Source organism: Amborella trichopoda, chromosome 5, assembly GCF_054954075.1.
Source record: "Amborella trichopoda isolate Santa Cruz 75 chromosome 5, AtrichopodaSantaCruz75HAP2 v2.0, whole genome shotgun sequence".
Lineage (NCBI taxonomy): Eukaryota > Viridiplantae > Streptophyta > Magnoliopsida > Amborellales > Amborellaceae > Amborella > Amborella trichopoda.
The window spans coordinates 3,862,580-3,878,394 of NC_142340.1; the positions used below are offsets into that span (position 1 = coordinate 3,862,580).

The 15,815-nt window shown below is 31.1% G+C and overlaps 1 protein-coding gene and 1 long non-coding RNA gene across 5 annotated transcripts; one reads left to right on the forward strand and one right to left on the reverse strand.

Annotated features, from left to right (window-relative positions):
• The first annotated feature begins 321 nt into the window (after positions 1 to 321).
• On the forward strand, positions 322 to 5,571 carry LOC18443412 (large ribosomal subunit protein uL30y). 4 transcript variants are annotated; one of them, XM_088866967.1, is made up of 8 exons: positions 322 to 435; positions 1,241 to 1,326; positions 2,291 to 2,478; positions 2,600 to 2,697; positions 4,654 to 4,711; positions 4,798 to 4,877; positions 4,963 to 5,065; positions 5,168 to 5,571. In XM_088866967.1, exons 2-8 carry the CDS (start codon positions 1,281 to 1,283, stop codon positions 5,381 to 5,383), a joined length of 789 nt encoding a protein of 262 aa, XP_088723093.1. In that variant the 5' UTR covers positions 322 to 435; positions 1,241 to 1,280; the 3' UTR covers positions 5,384 to 5,571. The 4 variants fall into 4 exon arrangements, with proteins under 4 accessions (XP_088723093.1, XP_011626738.1, XP_020528767.1 ...); XM_011628436.3 differs by having other exon boundaries at positions 1,241 to 1,290; positions 2,276 to 2,478; XM_020673108.2 differs by having other exon boundaries at positions 1,241 to 1,290.
• Positions 5,572 to 11,913: 6,342 nt separating this feature from the next.
• Positions 11,914 to 15,199, reverse strand: LOC148781899 (uncharacterized). Its single transcript, XR_016055662.1, has 2 exons — positions 15,119 to 15,199; positions 11,914 to 13,483 (listed from the first exon to the last, which is right to left on the reverse strand). It is a non-coding gene; the product is annotated as an uncharacterized LOC148781899 (long non-coding RNA).
• Between the last annotated feature and the right edge of the window lie 616 nt (positions 15,200 to 15,815).

Consider the following 15,815-nt stretch of genomic DNA (forward strand, 5'->3'; position numbering starts at 1 on the left):
TTGGAGATCTACACTATCCACCAATGAAAGTGTAGATCTAGAAAAAAACAAAATCAATAGTTCAAATATGCTCTCTAAAAAAATGTAATTCCTACTTTTTTTTAAAAAAAAATTACTTATTTTTACAGATTAATAATCTACAAGTTTATGATTATATATTCCCTTAAAATTAAGTTTAATTCTATTTCAAAAATATATTATTAATGGGGCCGTATTTCTACATGTGAGTCCGTGGACTCATAGAAACCGTGTCCAACCCTAAATCAGTAAATCCCCAAACGCCAAACCCTACCGCCTCTGAAACTGCCTCTCTCACTCTTTGAGCACTCGCCTTCTCTCTATTCGAAGTCCAGCCAGGCAGCGACCAACCCCCGAAACCCTAGTCCCACCACTCTCTCAGTCTCTCTGCTCTCGTTAAATCGAATAAGGAAGAAGGTAAGATACAACCCCCTCTCTCATCTGAAAGATTTCTCCTATCGATAAATCTCTCTCATCTGTTTTCCATTCGATTCTCTCTTCCATATTTTATTATTCTCTCATCTGATGTCCTCTCTCTCTCTCTCTCTCTATTTCTCTGTATTTTGGAAAACCGCTCTTTCAGAAACCCTCTAGTTCTCTATTTCTTTGTGTTTTCCCCATAAATTAATTGCATCTCCATTGAAGCAATTTTGTTAAATGGGTGTATTTCTTTTTATTTGCGGTCCCTTATTGTAACTGTTAAATCGATGAATGAATGGATGTAACTGTGTTAAATGGATGAATGGATGGATGCAATTTTTGTTAAATGGATGTAACTGTGTGCTTAACTCTTGTGTTTTATTAATCTTTTTTGTTACTTCAATTGTGTTTTTTCATTTTGGGTAATTCAGTGGATTTTATTAATCTTTTTTGTTACTTCAATTGTGTTTTTTTAATTTTTAGTTTTTTTGGGTAATTCAGTGGAGAAGACGGGCTCCTACCCGTTTTTTCAAGTAGATTAGGAGTTAGGTTTTTGAAGGTGTTAATGGGGTGGTGTTAGTAGTGGGAATGGAAATCACAAATTGGTGACTAGGGTGTGGCGTGCTACCTCCACGACTCCAGCCCCTTTCCCTTTTTTAAATTTTTTTTTCCATTTCAATTGTGCTAACTTGTTTCGTTGCCTCAAATATGAGCTTTCTAGTTCACCTGTTCTGTAACAATTGTAAATCTAACGAGTGTATACTGTTTAGAGTTCATGGCATTTGTTTCATTTGATTTGTAGGTACGGGTCCTGGTCCCAGGTCCAAAATCTAATCTCGGGCATGGGTACAGGTACGGGTACAATCATTTTGGAACCGGCCGGTCCAGGTCGGGGTCCAGGTCCAACAGGACCTGACCCATTGCCACCCCTACTGCTGATTACCCTGATGCTAAGCTACATTATAGTGATGGATCTTTGAAATTGAAATTGAATATCTTTTTTGAGTTTCCAATCATTCATACCATATTATACATATTGTTCCTTAGTTTATATTGTTTGTCATTCTTGTACTCATGTTAGTTTTGAGCAATCTAGATAGTGATATTTTTGTTAGGGTTTCTTCTCTAAAACTCTAATATTCAGACCCGAATATAGGAACTGAGCTAACTTTGGATCCCATTTTATTTTTCTGTTTTTACTGTCTTTTCATGTGAGAATCACTCTAATCATGATCCATATGGCTTCTGATTCACATTTTGCTGTACTGCATTTCTTTTTTCGTTTTTTATTTGACATGAGGATGCAATGGAACTGAGTTTGATAATGTGGGTTCCTAAGTTCAATTAAGTGGTAGATTGGTTTTTTGCAGTGTCTTCTATCAGACCTCATGGTCGGATTTCCCACCGATCATTTTGACCTTTTTGTTGGAAAATGGATATTTTTGTCCATTTGGTTATGCTTAAGTGGTTTTTTATAGAATAATTTTAATATGGGTTGTTGGTTATATATGAAGAATTCCATCTTTTGTATTTAATATGTTTGTCTCAGAAAATTTGGGTATTGAGGATTTTGACACCCAGGTTTAATATAATGGTTTTGGAGCTCAACTTGCTATGTAGGGATGGTTTGACATCTTGGTTTCTGATTTTGGTTTTGTATTTTGGGTTTAATATATTTTGAACTTTTCAACTTGAATCTTCGCTTTTTATTAACAAACTGGATGTGTGTTTTGCGGAGTTTTGGTTTGGTGAACTGGATTTGATTATTGATGAAGAATTTCATTCTCACAGAAGTTGGTTATTGGGGTTTCATGACTCAGGTTTAAATGTTGGTAAGTGGTGTATTATACAGGGATGGATGAAGAAGAGGTCAAGACTGGCGCCATTGTTCCAGCATCTGTGCTGAAGAAGAGGAAGAGGAGCGAGGAATGGGTGCTGGCAAAGAAGAAGGCCCTTCAAGCCAAGAAGAAGAAAAATGCCGATAACAGGAAAGTGATGTTTAAGAGGGCACAAGAATATGCGAAGGAGTATCAAGAGCAGGTGACTCAGTGCGTTCTATGTTTTCTGCATGATTTATGTATTTTTGTTTTTGGGGCTTTCAAATGATTGTTTGCCGTGTATTTATTCAATTGGTATTGTGATTTTCTTGCATGATTTCCAGGAGCTTGAACTGGTTAGATTAAAGCGAGAAGCCAAGTTGAAAGGTGGATTCTATGTGAGCCCTGAGGCTAAATTGCTGTTTATCATTCGTATTCGTGGGTATGTTCTCTATTCTAGTATGGAGACATTATAAGATCTGCAGTACCTATTTGAATATTTCTACAATGTTGTTGTATACTTCCAAAAATGGACTTTGTTTTGTTTTATTTGTGATGTAAATCTTCATTAGCGTTTGTGTAATGTAATATATGTTGCAAATCGCTATTTGGTGGAAGAAATTGACAAACATTTCGTAAAAAAAGATTTAAATTTTTTATTGTTAATGCTGATGTGCTTTTGATTTGTCAAAAGAGAGAAAAAAGCTGATGTGCTTTGGTATGTAAGCACGTTGTCATCATCAATACCTGACTATAGTGACGGCTTTCCAAGGATTTAGAATAGAACGCCTTAGGGATTATGCATTTTGTACTTTCCATGATTAATAACTGATGGCTATATCCCCGTTTCTTGCGAATTTCATTTGAGACATATGTATAGGTGACGATAGGTGTATTTGTTGATCAAATATTGCCCCTCATGTTGGTAAATGGTAGAAAGTAAAGTCACCTAGGTAGCTTTTTGAAAATCAGGAAATGATCCTTATGGTTTTTATGTAGGGCAAGTCAGGGTTTTATAGTTTTTTTCTCCTATAATTGTGAAAGTGTTGCACAAGGAAAAGATAGAGAAGAAGAAATGATTTTGGGTATTGCGAAAATATCCTTTTTTGGGGGTGGAATTCGTTGCAAGCTTGGGGAGGGGGCCAAATCTCCCACCCTTCTGTGTGAGCTCCCTATTATGCCTAGAGAGAGGGTAGATTCTCTCTCCTTTTACTTCTTTTGTTCTTTTCCTACATCATCAACAACTTGAGATTTCCTCCAATAAGACTTATCACAGAAATCAAGTATCTGCCAGCATACTAGTACTGATGTCCATTAATAATCTGATCCTGTCGTGCCCATATTCCATTGGAGCTAGACAAGTTCATTTTTCTAGGGGTCTATGTCTTTATTCTGTCTGGTAGGGTTTTAATTTTATTGTGCCAACAATTAGATCCATCCTCTCAACCTCCTTGATTTTCAAGTACAAACTATAATTATACGTGGTTCTCTTCCTGCTCCCAATATCTCACTACTTATTCTCTTTCCTACTTCTTAGAGCTTTGTTAATTTGGGATTATTATGGGCTATGTCTCTGCTGTTTGTTCTCAATGATTGTTGGATGAGATGAGCTATTCCTGTCCTCTCAAAGTGGAGGAACAATGGCTTCTACATGTAGCCATTATTCTGCTTGTTGTCTATGGTATATAGGTTATCAAAATTCTTTTTTGCATGCTGGACCTTACACCATACTTCCCTTGCCGTACATTCTCTGTCTCGTTTCCCATGTCTTCAGCAACAGCTTTAATGGTTCTCCCTGTTGGACTAAACACGGAACCTAAAGCCTCGGCTATATGGTGCATTTCATGTTCCATTAGGCTGAGACTTCCCTGTCTGTCTTTTTAGTTATGGATAACTCTTTGAGTTGGTGGTTGAGTTTCCATGCTTGTTATCTCTATTCGTTTCCTGGGTTTTGGTCCAAAAAAAAAAAATTTCCTGCCATGTACTTTTTGGTTACTCATATTTTAGCAGCACTTGTGTCTCTATCTGGAATTTCTCTAGAGCCAGTCCTTTCTTTGCAAACTTCAACCCCATTCTACTGTTGATCAGAATTTGGAAAACTCCTCCCTATCTTGCCTTCCTTCTGGCATTCCAGAAGTAGGAAAGAGTTTGTGAAGACTGATATCTCCCATTATTTAATAGCATCTGGGATATAAATTTGATCATTTAGTTAGATGTTTATGATTCAAACAAGAAGTCAAGTTATTGCTTGATGTTTGCACCCTTACTACATTAATGTGTCCTTATTTCAAACTTTAGTCTGCTCATATTTTTCTCCATCTACAAATTTTGATTGAAACCCTTTTGTTTGTAATATGTAATCTCATATTTCCACTTCTTTTTTCTTTTCTTCTCTCAGTATCAATGCCATGCACCCAAAGACCAGGAAGATTTTGCAGCTTTTGCGTTTGAGGCAGGTAAGGGTTGCCTTCTACCCGTGAGGTGGTTATAACTTTGTATGGTCAGTCTTGACATGATGCTGTATTACTGTATATCCTGGCAGATATTTAATGGTGTCTTCCTCAAAGTGAACAAGGCAACTATGAATATGCTGCATAGGGTTGAGCCTTATGTAACTTATGGGTATGTTTCATCACCTTCGAAATCATCCTCGTGACCTGGTGTTTTTTTATTGTCTCACTTATATATTGGCTTGTGCATGCTGTAGGTATCCTAATTTGAAGAGTGTTAGAGAACTGATTTACAAGAGAGGCTATGGGAAATTGAATCATCAGAGAACTGCATTAACCGACAATTCCATCATTGAAGAGGTATCGATCTTATGCATAAAGTCGTTCTTCAAAACTTTAGTTGAAGAAACCATGTATTTGATTTTAATCTATGTGATCTCCTTATTAAAACTTTTATTGCAGGCCTTGGGTAAATTTTGCATTATCTGCATCGAAGATCTCATTCATGAGATAATGACAGTTGGACCTCATTTCAAGGAGGCAAACAACTTTTTGTGGCCTTTCCAATTAAGTGCTCCACTAGGAGGTCTGAAAAAGAAGAGGAACCATTATGTTGAAGGCGGTGATGCCGGAAACCGCGAGCATTACATCAACGAGATGATTAGGAGGATGAATTAGAATTTGCTTCAATAAAGGTTCTGGTTCTCTTCCATTAGTTTAGGCAGCTACCAAGGTCTTAATGTCGGTTTTTTTTTTGTGAGGATGCTTTCATTTTTTGAGCCGGATGTTAAATGTTTTAATTTTCGATGTGATTTTTCCATCTCTTAACAATTTATTCAAATGCCAATGTGGCTTAGCTTATCTCATACAGACTATCAATTATGCCGTAGTGTGAGGACAATGCCTGAAATTGCCTTTCGTTTGATTTTATTATGACCCGTTTTTTCTTTAACGTTTTGGTATCCATGGCAGGGATCAGACGTTTGAGAAATTGTCTCTGAAGGATTGATTATAGTTGGTTGTTTTCTGAGTTTATTTGCTTAGGTATTGTATTTTGCCTTCTGATTTAAGTTGTCCCATCTTCCTCGTGGTGAGGGAATTTATCTAATGAGACTGTTTAACTTTGTCACAATCATCGTTGATTGTTAGATTTGAAATTGGATGGTTGAGGATGTGTTATTATTTGGGGATAAATTCCAAAATAAAATGTCTCGGCTATGTTACGTGCTTTCATTTATTGAATTTCACATCCAATGGTTAAAGTGATTGTGACTTTGTACCAAAAATAAATGGTTTGTTTAACCCTAAAAATTTAATCTTCAAGGAGCCCAAAAAATCTAAGTTTGTAATTTTTATTGTTGTTATTCTGGGATGGACTGATTTTATAGGCTGACAATACCCGTAGTGCTTAATGAAACGATGAAAAGTTAGCTTGTGAATGATATGCTAAATAGTATCCAACATCTTTGTGTAGGAAAAATGAGTTTGAAGTATGAAGCATTTGCCCGAACATTTTAGGTATCTTTTCTATTATTGGCATTGTGTAGTAGGAGTAGGAGTAGGAGATTATTTATTTTCTGTACAAAGAGATCACAATCAGTTGTAGTCATTGTTGTGAAATTCAATAGATAAAAGTGTGTCGTAACATTTGAGAAATTTTATTTTGGACTTATTGTGAAATCCAATAAATAAAGTGTGTCTCATCATTTGTGAAATTTTATTTTGGACAGCAGTGAGTTTTTGCGCACTTCAAATGTTCCACATAGGCCTAATCTCCTATTAGATCCTAATCTCCCAGTAGATCTTAAAACACAAATGAATAAGGTATATCCACTACCATCTTTACAATACACTTGAAAGAACTTCACCAATTTAAGAGTTGTGTATTCCATATTGAGGTCTTTGAGATCATTATCCATATGGAGTTGTGTACTCCATATTACATCACCAAGTTAAGAGTTGTGTATTCCATATTGAGGTCTTTGAGATCACTATCCATATGGAGTTGGGTATTCCATATTGAGGGTTTTGAGATCATTATCCATATGTTGAATAATGAAATGAACGGATGCCTCTCAAATATCCATCGGAAAAGGTAGTTTTAATGTTGAAAAGCCCTTTGATTGATTATCTTGACATCGAGATGTATGACTATGAAAAATAAAATGATTTTAAGTCTTAGAAATAGTGCATTTACCACATATTATCTACAATGTTTATTTTCAAGATTTTCATATGTTTATAGATCTACTTGATTTTAGCTATTTTTTAAATTTATAATTATAAAAGCTATTTTTTAAATTTAAAATTTTATAATTAGATATAAAAATAGATTTTGAGAGAATCCTAAAAATATTTTACATCAAAATTATATGCCATTTTGAAGGCACATTTTGTCTTTACACTTATGGATGCATCCGTATGCAAATTGTACCCCTTTTTATACAATAATAGTGGTAGTGCTTCGTTAATGCTTTCATAGTGGTAGTTGAACCGTTGTGGTTTCATGCAATGATCAACAAGTGCTTGGTTAATGCGCTCGATCTTAAAGAATCAGCACGTGATCCTATTAAATATAATGGATTGTATACTACTAGACTATTAACCATACAAGGAGGTCATAAACCAGTATTCTGCTCTGGGATTCTTGTCGTTCAACTCTTGTCCTCATTTGATCTAATTGTTTTTCATTTGCTTGGGTCGGTGGTCTTGTTTTTCATTTGCGTGTGTTTGTGGTCTAATTGTTTTTCATTTGCTTGTGTGGTCTAATTATTTTCAGCGCTTCCTTTTGATGATTGTGATTGCTTGTGTCTGTGGTCTAATTGTTTTTCATTTGATTGTCTGTGGTCTAATTGTTTTTAAACGCTCACTTCTGACCCCATTTGGTCTAATTGTTTTTCATTGGCTTGTGTCGGTGGTCTTGTTTTTCATTTGCTTGTGTTTGTGGTCTAATTGTTTTTTATTTGCTTGTGGTCTAATTGTTTTTTCAGTGCTTCCCTTCCGATGATTGTGGTCTTGTGTCTATGATCTAATTGTTTTTCAACGCTTCCCTTCTGATGATTGTGGTTGTATTTAAACGTTTCCCTTCCTTCTGATGATTGTGGTCTTGTGTCGGTGGCCTAATTGTTTTTCAACGCTTCCCTTTTGATGATTGTGGTTGTATAGTAGGTTCCTCTTCGTCTGATTTTGTTCTCATAGTTGTTTGAACCTAATCCAAACCATTGACACATCAGTTGTTCCTCTCGTCTGTTTTTCTCCTCTGCTCTGATCTCATGATGGTTCATGATTGTTAAAACCTAATCCAAATCATTGCCACATCAGTTAAACCATTGACTAGTTCAAAAAATTGTTTCTTAAATGTTGTCTAGACAACTTTAAAAAATCCAAACCATTGACATATCAGTCATTAGGCGAAGTTCAAAAAATAGTTTTTAAAATTGAGTCGGTTTCAAAAAAAAGTTTTTTAAATTGAGTCTAGACATCTTTAAGGTGTGTAACGAATTTTTAAACTGAATACACTTATAACCGCCCCATTTAAAATACTTATAGACATAAGTAATTATGACATCTTAAAAGTAAATAGTCTCTTTGTATATTGTTTTTAAATAAACATTTTAAAAAGTAAATAGTCTCTTTGTATATTATTTTTTTGTATATTGTTTCTAAATAAAAAAAGGGCTTGTTGTTAAGCTGAAAAAGAAAAACTAAACCATTTACAATTCCACGCATCTTTAAATGAAGTTTAAACAGAAGTTAAATTAACCGTTCGCCAAAGGCTCACAATGCAAAATTTAACTCGATTTTTATGATTTTACGTATTTTTTTGTATCAATAATACATGGAAAAAGTTTATATAGAGCCAAGGCTCTAAACGATCAAATTAGAGCCTACCTCAAAAATTTAACTAGAAGAGGTTGTTTTTATGCTCAAATATCCTCAAATTAATCATCTCTACGTCAAGATGCAACATGAGAAAAAAAATAGATTTCAAGTTTTGGAAATAGCGTATTTTATAAGGCATATTTAGATGTCAATTTACAAGATTTTCAAGTTTTTAACTTTATAAAAAATAAAAATATATTTTAAAACTATTACAAAAATTTTCAATATTAAAACCACATTTCTTGACTCTATTTATGAGCCAATTGATAAGATGGAAAGTCCATAAGGATTTATGAGCCACATCGTCCATAAGGATTTAAGAGCCAATTGATAAGATGGGCAGTCCATAAGGATTTATGATCCACAATAATGAGATGGAAGGGCACGATACCGATAGAGGATGGACATGATTCATCATCATTAATATTAGTAGAGCTTAGACTCGGCTACCCGAATCACGTAAAAGTTAGAGGTGGAGTTGTAATCTCCCTCAAAAAAAAAGGTAGAGTTGTAATCTCTCTCAAAAAACTTACTTGCAAAATGATCATTTTTAGCTTTTAAAAATGTTTTTTTTTTACACATTCATTTTCTCCATAGAATATATATAAATCCAAAATCCATCACAAATGTAGATCATGAAGATGGACGTACGTCTATATATAAAGGAAAATGATCATGTGAGCCAGTGGGCTCACACGTAAAAATAAGCTCAACAACTCATATTGAATTTGGGCCGATCTGACGATCATGGATGCACGATAGTATTTGAATTTTAATTTTTTTTTTACAAAATCCAAATCACTTGAAATTTTAGGTGTGTGTTCATTAAAAAAATAGCTGAATCTTCAAAAAATATCACAAAAAAAATTTTATATTAAAAAATTAACCAAATAGCCCCGTAAAGTTTCGGGGGTATTTTGATCAAGTTTATTTTTACAGATTATTATTATTTTATTAAGTCGGCTTTGATAAAAAGAACATACGTCTAAAATTTCAAGTGATTTAGATTGGTAAAAAAAATTAAAATTCAATATATATATATATATATATATATATATATATATATATATATATATATATATATATATATATATATATATATATATATATATATATATATATATATATATATATATATATATATATATATATATATATATATATATATATATATCTGAGCCAGGACTCGTAAAAACCATGTCCATTTTTTAATTGAATGACACTATCGATTTTTTATTTGAATGATACTATAAAGGATAGTATAGGCTTGCTACATAGGGATATCACAAACTATTTTATATTAATGGGATATGAAAATTGGGTGCAGTTTATAGAGAACCTAGGCTTTAAACAATCAAATTAGAGCCTATTTTCAAATAGTGTCAAGAAATATGGTTTCAATATCATAAATCTTTTCGATAGCCTTAAAATATATTTTCATTTTTATTTATAAAGTTTAAAGCTTTAAAAATAATATAGATTGAGAGATCTATGAAAACTTGAAAATCTTAAAATTTGACGATCTAAAAGTGTGTTACAAAATATACTATTTCCAAAACTTGAAATTTATTTTTTTATTCATGTCCATGTATCTTGATATCGAGATGAATTTGAGGATATTTGGGCATCAAAACAATATCTTCTAGTAAAATTTTTGAGGTAAGCTCGAATTTGATTGTTTAGAGCCTTGGCACTATATAAACTTTTCCCATGAAAATTTGACTTCATTAAAAATTGAATGATACTATAAATCATATTACAAAAGTGAAGAAATAAACTATTTTATATTAATAGAATGTGAAAACTTGACTCTATTAAAAATTGAATTATACTATATTAATGGGATATAAAATCTTGACTTCATTAAAAATTGAATTATACTAAAAAAATCATATTATAAAAGTGCAGGAAAAAAAATCATGTTTCACCAAAAATATAATTCGACGAAGTTTTTAAACATTGGCATTAAAGTAGATCAACTATCCACCGATAGAACAAATACTCACTTCTATTTGTTTTTTAGTACTGAAGGCGATCTTTCTTTTAAATCTGGATATATTTGTTTAGTTTGATGAATTTCGATATTATAATAGAAGATGAATCCAATTCCAATGCCATATCTGCCATAATATTAATATTATTAATATATATTTAATAGTTATTATTGATTAATTAAAATACATCGAATAACAAATTTTCATTCATTGATAAAGACTCATCTTTCCGCTCCATACTACAATAAATATAGTATATTTTTATTTGTATAAATATATTGTTTATATCAATAACTAGATATAGATTACTTATATTTATCAAAAAGGGAAATGATATAAATTATTTATTTGTATAAATATGTTGTTTAGGTCAATAAATAGATATAGATTATTTATATTTATACGAAAGGGAAATGATATAAATTATTTATGTATAATAAAAGAAAATCGTATTTGATATACCCTTTATTCCATAGAAATTTGAAATTCAGAATATACTATTTTTTGTGACACCTATTATGGTAAGATAAGAATTTTTGGATAAAAGAACAGAGAATCACTATACATTGCACCATTTTGCATTGAAATTACCTAAATCTTCCTTCAACTTATAAAAAATTATTTATTTAGACAAATAAAAACAATTTTTTTTTAAAGCTTAGCCAAATTAAAACAATAACGACTCCATAAGTTGGCCAATTCTTCTTTCACCAGTTAACTAAACAACATACATATTGGTAACAATTTTAATTCTTCTTTCACCAGTTAACTAAACAACATACATATTGGTAACAATTTTAACAACTATAAAGCCAAATTAAAACAATAACCACTCCATAAGTTGGCCAATTCTTCGTTGACCAGTTAACTAAACAACATACATATTGGTAACAATTTTAACAACTACAAATAATTCTCATGGAATTTTCTTATAGCTACAAGTATGACCAAATCATCGTGTAAGCATTAAGAAGCATTCAAACAATACCTAACATATTGTATGTAAATGATAATCTAGTGAGTTCGGCCATAAATTAGATCGCCTCGGAGAGTGATCCAAATAGTGTTCCATAAAATGATTACCTATTTTGATCTTATCTATCTTTTTTTTCGAATAGCATAGTGTATTCTATATATTATAGAACAATTAAAATTCTTTTCAAACTTGATATAAGTACTCAATAATATCTGATGGCGGTGGTTTAGTAAGCTTTTTATGCAGCATCTCATGTGTAATCCAATAGGAACTGAAAATTATAGCAAGCTTTGCTTCCTCTTGTGAGTCAACTGTTATGTGTAATCCACTAGGAACAGATGAAAATTGTGCAACAATTTGAGATAAACTATCTAAATTTTAAGAGAACGGGTTCACGTGTGAGATGTGATTTAACTATTCTGTGTAGTCCACTAGGAACTGATGAAAATTGTTCAACAATTTGAGATAAACTATCTAAATTTTAAGAGAACAAGTTCAAATGTGAGATATGGTTCTTTTCAGATAATTGATTTGAAGTTAGAAAACTCTGTCGAATTTTCCATTATCATACATTATTAGATTGAAAATTTACATAAGTTAAAAGTCCATTGTAATCGAAAAATTGTATATGGACATTTGAATGTATCAGAGACCGACAACTTCAACTACATCAAAAAAAGTAGTATTTAAGGTCTTGGTCAAAGCAATTTCTAAAGCAACTTCACCTTGTTATAATTGACTAAAAACTCATAAAATTTATTAAATAATCTTCTTCATTGTATGATTTATAAATACATAAAGGTTGCAACCTAAAAATATAGAATTACAGATGCACCTAAAAAATCTTATCGGAAAAAGTTGCTTTAATGTTGAAAAACCCTTTAATTGTTCATCTCGACATTGAGATATATGAATATGAAAAGTAAAAGATTTTGAGTCTCAAAAATAGTACATCTTGCAACATATTATCTTGACCGTCTATTTTCAATATTTTCATATGTTTATAGAAGCACTTGATTTTAACCATTTTTAGAGTTTAAAATTTTATAATTAAATATAAAAATAAATTTTTAGACAATCTTATGAATTTTTTACTCCAAACTTATATATTGGAAGTGCCTCTTAAATGTTGTTTAAGGTTGCAACCTTATAGAAACCACACCCTTACATGATGTATATAGTTTTTATGATGATTTTGGAACATATCTCATTACATGCTCCAATTTTTTAGAATTGTTTTTATTTTTCTAAAATATTTCATGGTATAAATGAAAATTTTCAATAATCCTTTTATATACTTATAAGACTTTTATAGATGTTTTTAATCATTTCTATTATTTGAAAATTTTCAATAATCCTTTTATATACTTTATTAGACTTTTATAGATATGTTTAATCATTTATATTATTTAATCAATTCTTGCTGATTTTTAATTATTTTTAACAAAAATAAAATAAATATTTGAAATTTTTAATATTTTCTAGTTTTGTATAGGACCATCCAGTCGAGTTACCAAGGCCAGATCCAAGTTTTGAAACATTGTATAAAGAAAAAAACAATGAGAGTGTTCTCCTTAAATCGAAAACATTCTTCCAGATATATATCATCTCCCAAATCCCATAAATAATAGTTTTTTTTGTCATATCCAAGTTTTAAAACATTGCATAAAAAAAAAACACGAGAGTCTTCTCCTTAAATTCAAAACATTCTTCCAGATATATATCATTTCCAAAATCCCATAAATAATAGTTTTTTTAGAAAAAAAAAGTAAGATGAATTGATCTTAATATAAAAAAACCATAATATTAATTGACAAGTCTAATTTGTTGCTATAGGTGAGATAAAATAAGAACTCACCCACAAAATAATAGATGAACAAACAGGAATCAGTCTACATTTCTCACTGTATTTTAGGATTCTTCAACCTATAAAAAAAATATTTATTTAGCCAAATAAAAATAATAACAACCACTCCATTAGCCAACTAAAAACACTAACATAGGTTAGTCAATTATTCCTTCACCAGTTTCATCGATTAAATAAACAGCAAAATTTGATTTCCAAGATATCGCAACAATACAAAAAAAAAAAAAAAAAAAACATATACTTACCAAACATGTACAAACATATTGGTAACGACTTTTAACAACTAAACATGTAATTACCAATGAAGTAAACATATTGGTAACATTATCAAGAATTACTCATGCAATTTTCTTATAGCTATCTATGTGTATATGTAAGCATTAAGAAACATTCAAACGATACTGTTCGTAAAATCAGACCAACATTCAAACAACACCTAAGATATTGTATGTAAATCAATATTTGCAAAATCAAACCGAAACGGTTAATCGGACATGGCTTAAAAATGGTTTAACTGGCCTAATCAGTAAACTGGCCGATTCAACTGCTTTAATCGGACAAATCCTGAGCCATCAAAAAAGTGTTAAACAGATAAAAAAATATACAAAAAAAAATCAACTAAAATATGAAAAGCATATAAAGAATGATTGAAGCAAAACACATTCAACAGAAATTGAAAATTTATGAAAAATGGATTTTTATGAATCGATTTATGCCTTGGGGATTTTAAAATTTTTTTGAAAAAGATAGAAAAAATTAAAAGTGAGTATTAAACTATCCAAATTTTAAGAGAACCAGTTCATATGTTAAATGAGGTTCTTTTCATATAATCGATTTGAAGCTACCAAAACACTGACGCCAAATGGAATTTTTCTTTATCATACATTACTAGTTTGGAAATTTACACAGGATATAAGTCCATTGTAATTGCAAATTGTATATGTACCTGTGCATGTATATATATCAGGCAGGAGACCGAAAGCCTCAACTACATCGAAAAAAGCAGTGTTCAAGGTCTTGGCCGAGGCAAATTCCAAGGCAACTCGACCTTGATCTAATCGACTAAAAACTCATAAAATATTAAAGAATCTTCTTCACTGTATTTATATGATATATATTGTTCTAATGATGACTTGGGAACATATCTCTGGTCCAATGTTATAGAATTGTTTTTATTTTTCTAAAATATTTCATGGTTTATATACTTTTTTAGACTTTTATAGATTAATCATTTCTATTACTTAATTTACTTCTTGCTGACTTTAATAAAAATTAAATATTTTGAATTTTTAATATTTTCTGGTCTTGTACCAGACTCGTTCGAGTCCCACCCAGACTCAGCTGAGTTACTCGGCTACAGCCTGATCCAAGTTTAAAACATTGCATAAAAAATATAACGAGTGTTCTCCTTAAATTCAAAATACTCTTACAAGTACTATGATCTCCAAAATCCCATAAATGACAGTTTTTAAGGAAACAAGAAAGATAAATTCATCGTAATATAGAAATCCAATATTAATTAATCATATTATGTAACAAATAAATATTAACTTTTATGTTGAAATTAAATTAAATAATTTAATATAGAAATCCATTTGAATATTGAATTATAAAAAAAGCACTTTATGTTGATAAAATATATTTATAAAAAAAATTCAATAATTAAAAATAGAAATAATTTATTATCAAGTTACCTTCAGTCTCGTCCAATGTTCTAAGCTAAAAGCAACTTCTTCAACAATGAGACTTGAACTACAAAACATCCAACTTCAAATAAAAAGTTGGCTCGGCAAGGCAACTGCATATAGAGAATGCAAACAAATGCCTATTCACACTCAAAGCATGTTAAATATCATGCATCACACGTGTGAAAAACTCATACATACTTTGCATTGATCCTAATAAAAAAAAAATTATATGCCCCTGTAGGAGCATTTTGGACATCCGCTAAAATCCTATCTAAGAGCATTTTTAGAACTCCAAAATTTGAAATGTGAACTTCTCGACGAAAGACAAAAGTAAAAAAGAATCCACATGCACTCTACAAGTGCTTGAAGAACATAAACGTATTTAAACAATTTGAAAGTTGGACTATCAAACTACCCAATGGTTATTTCTTTTTGTTGCTCTAAAGTCCATATTTCAAACAGCTCAAACACATAGTTTTTCTATGTTTTGGGTGGTTTGGAAATTAGAATTTCGACCTACCTAGATGCATCAGCTTTTTTGTACGTTAGGTTGTTTAAAAGTTAGACTTCAAATTGAAAGTTAAATAAGATTAAAAAAATTTAAAAAAATAGAACCTCAACATAATACAATCATCGTATGAGTTTCTCTAAAAATTCTTTCGAAGTCCACCTTTTGCCCGAGGGAACAAATCTACTTCCTTTC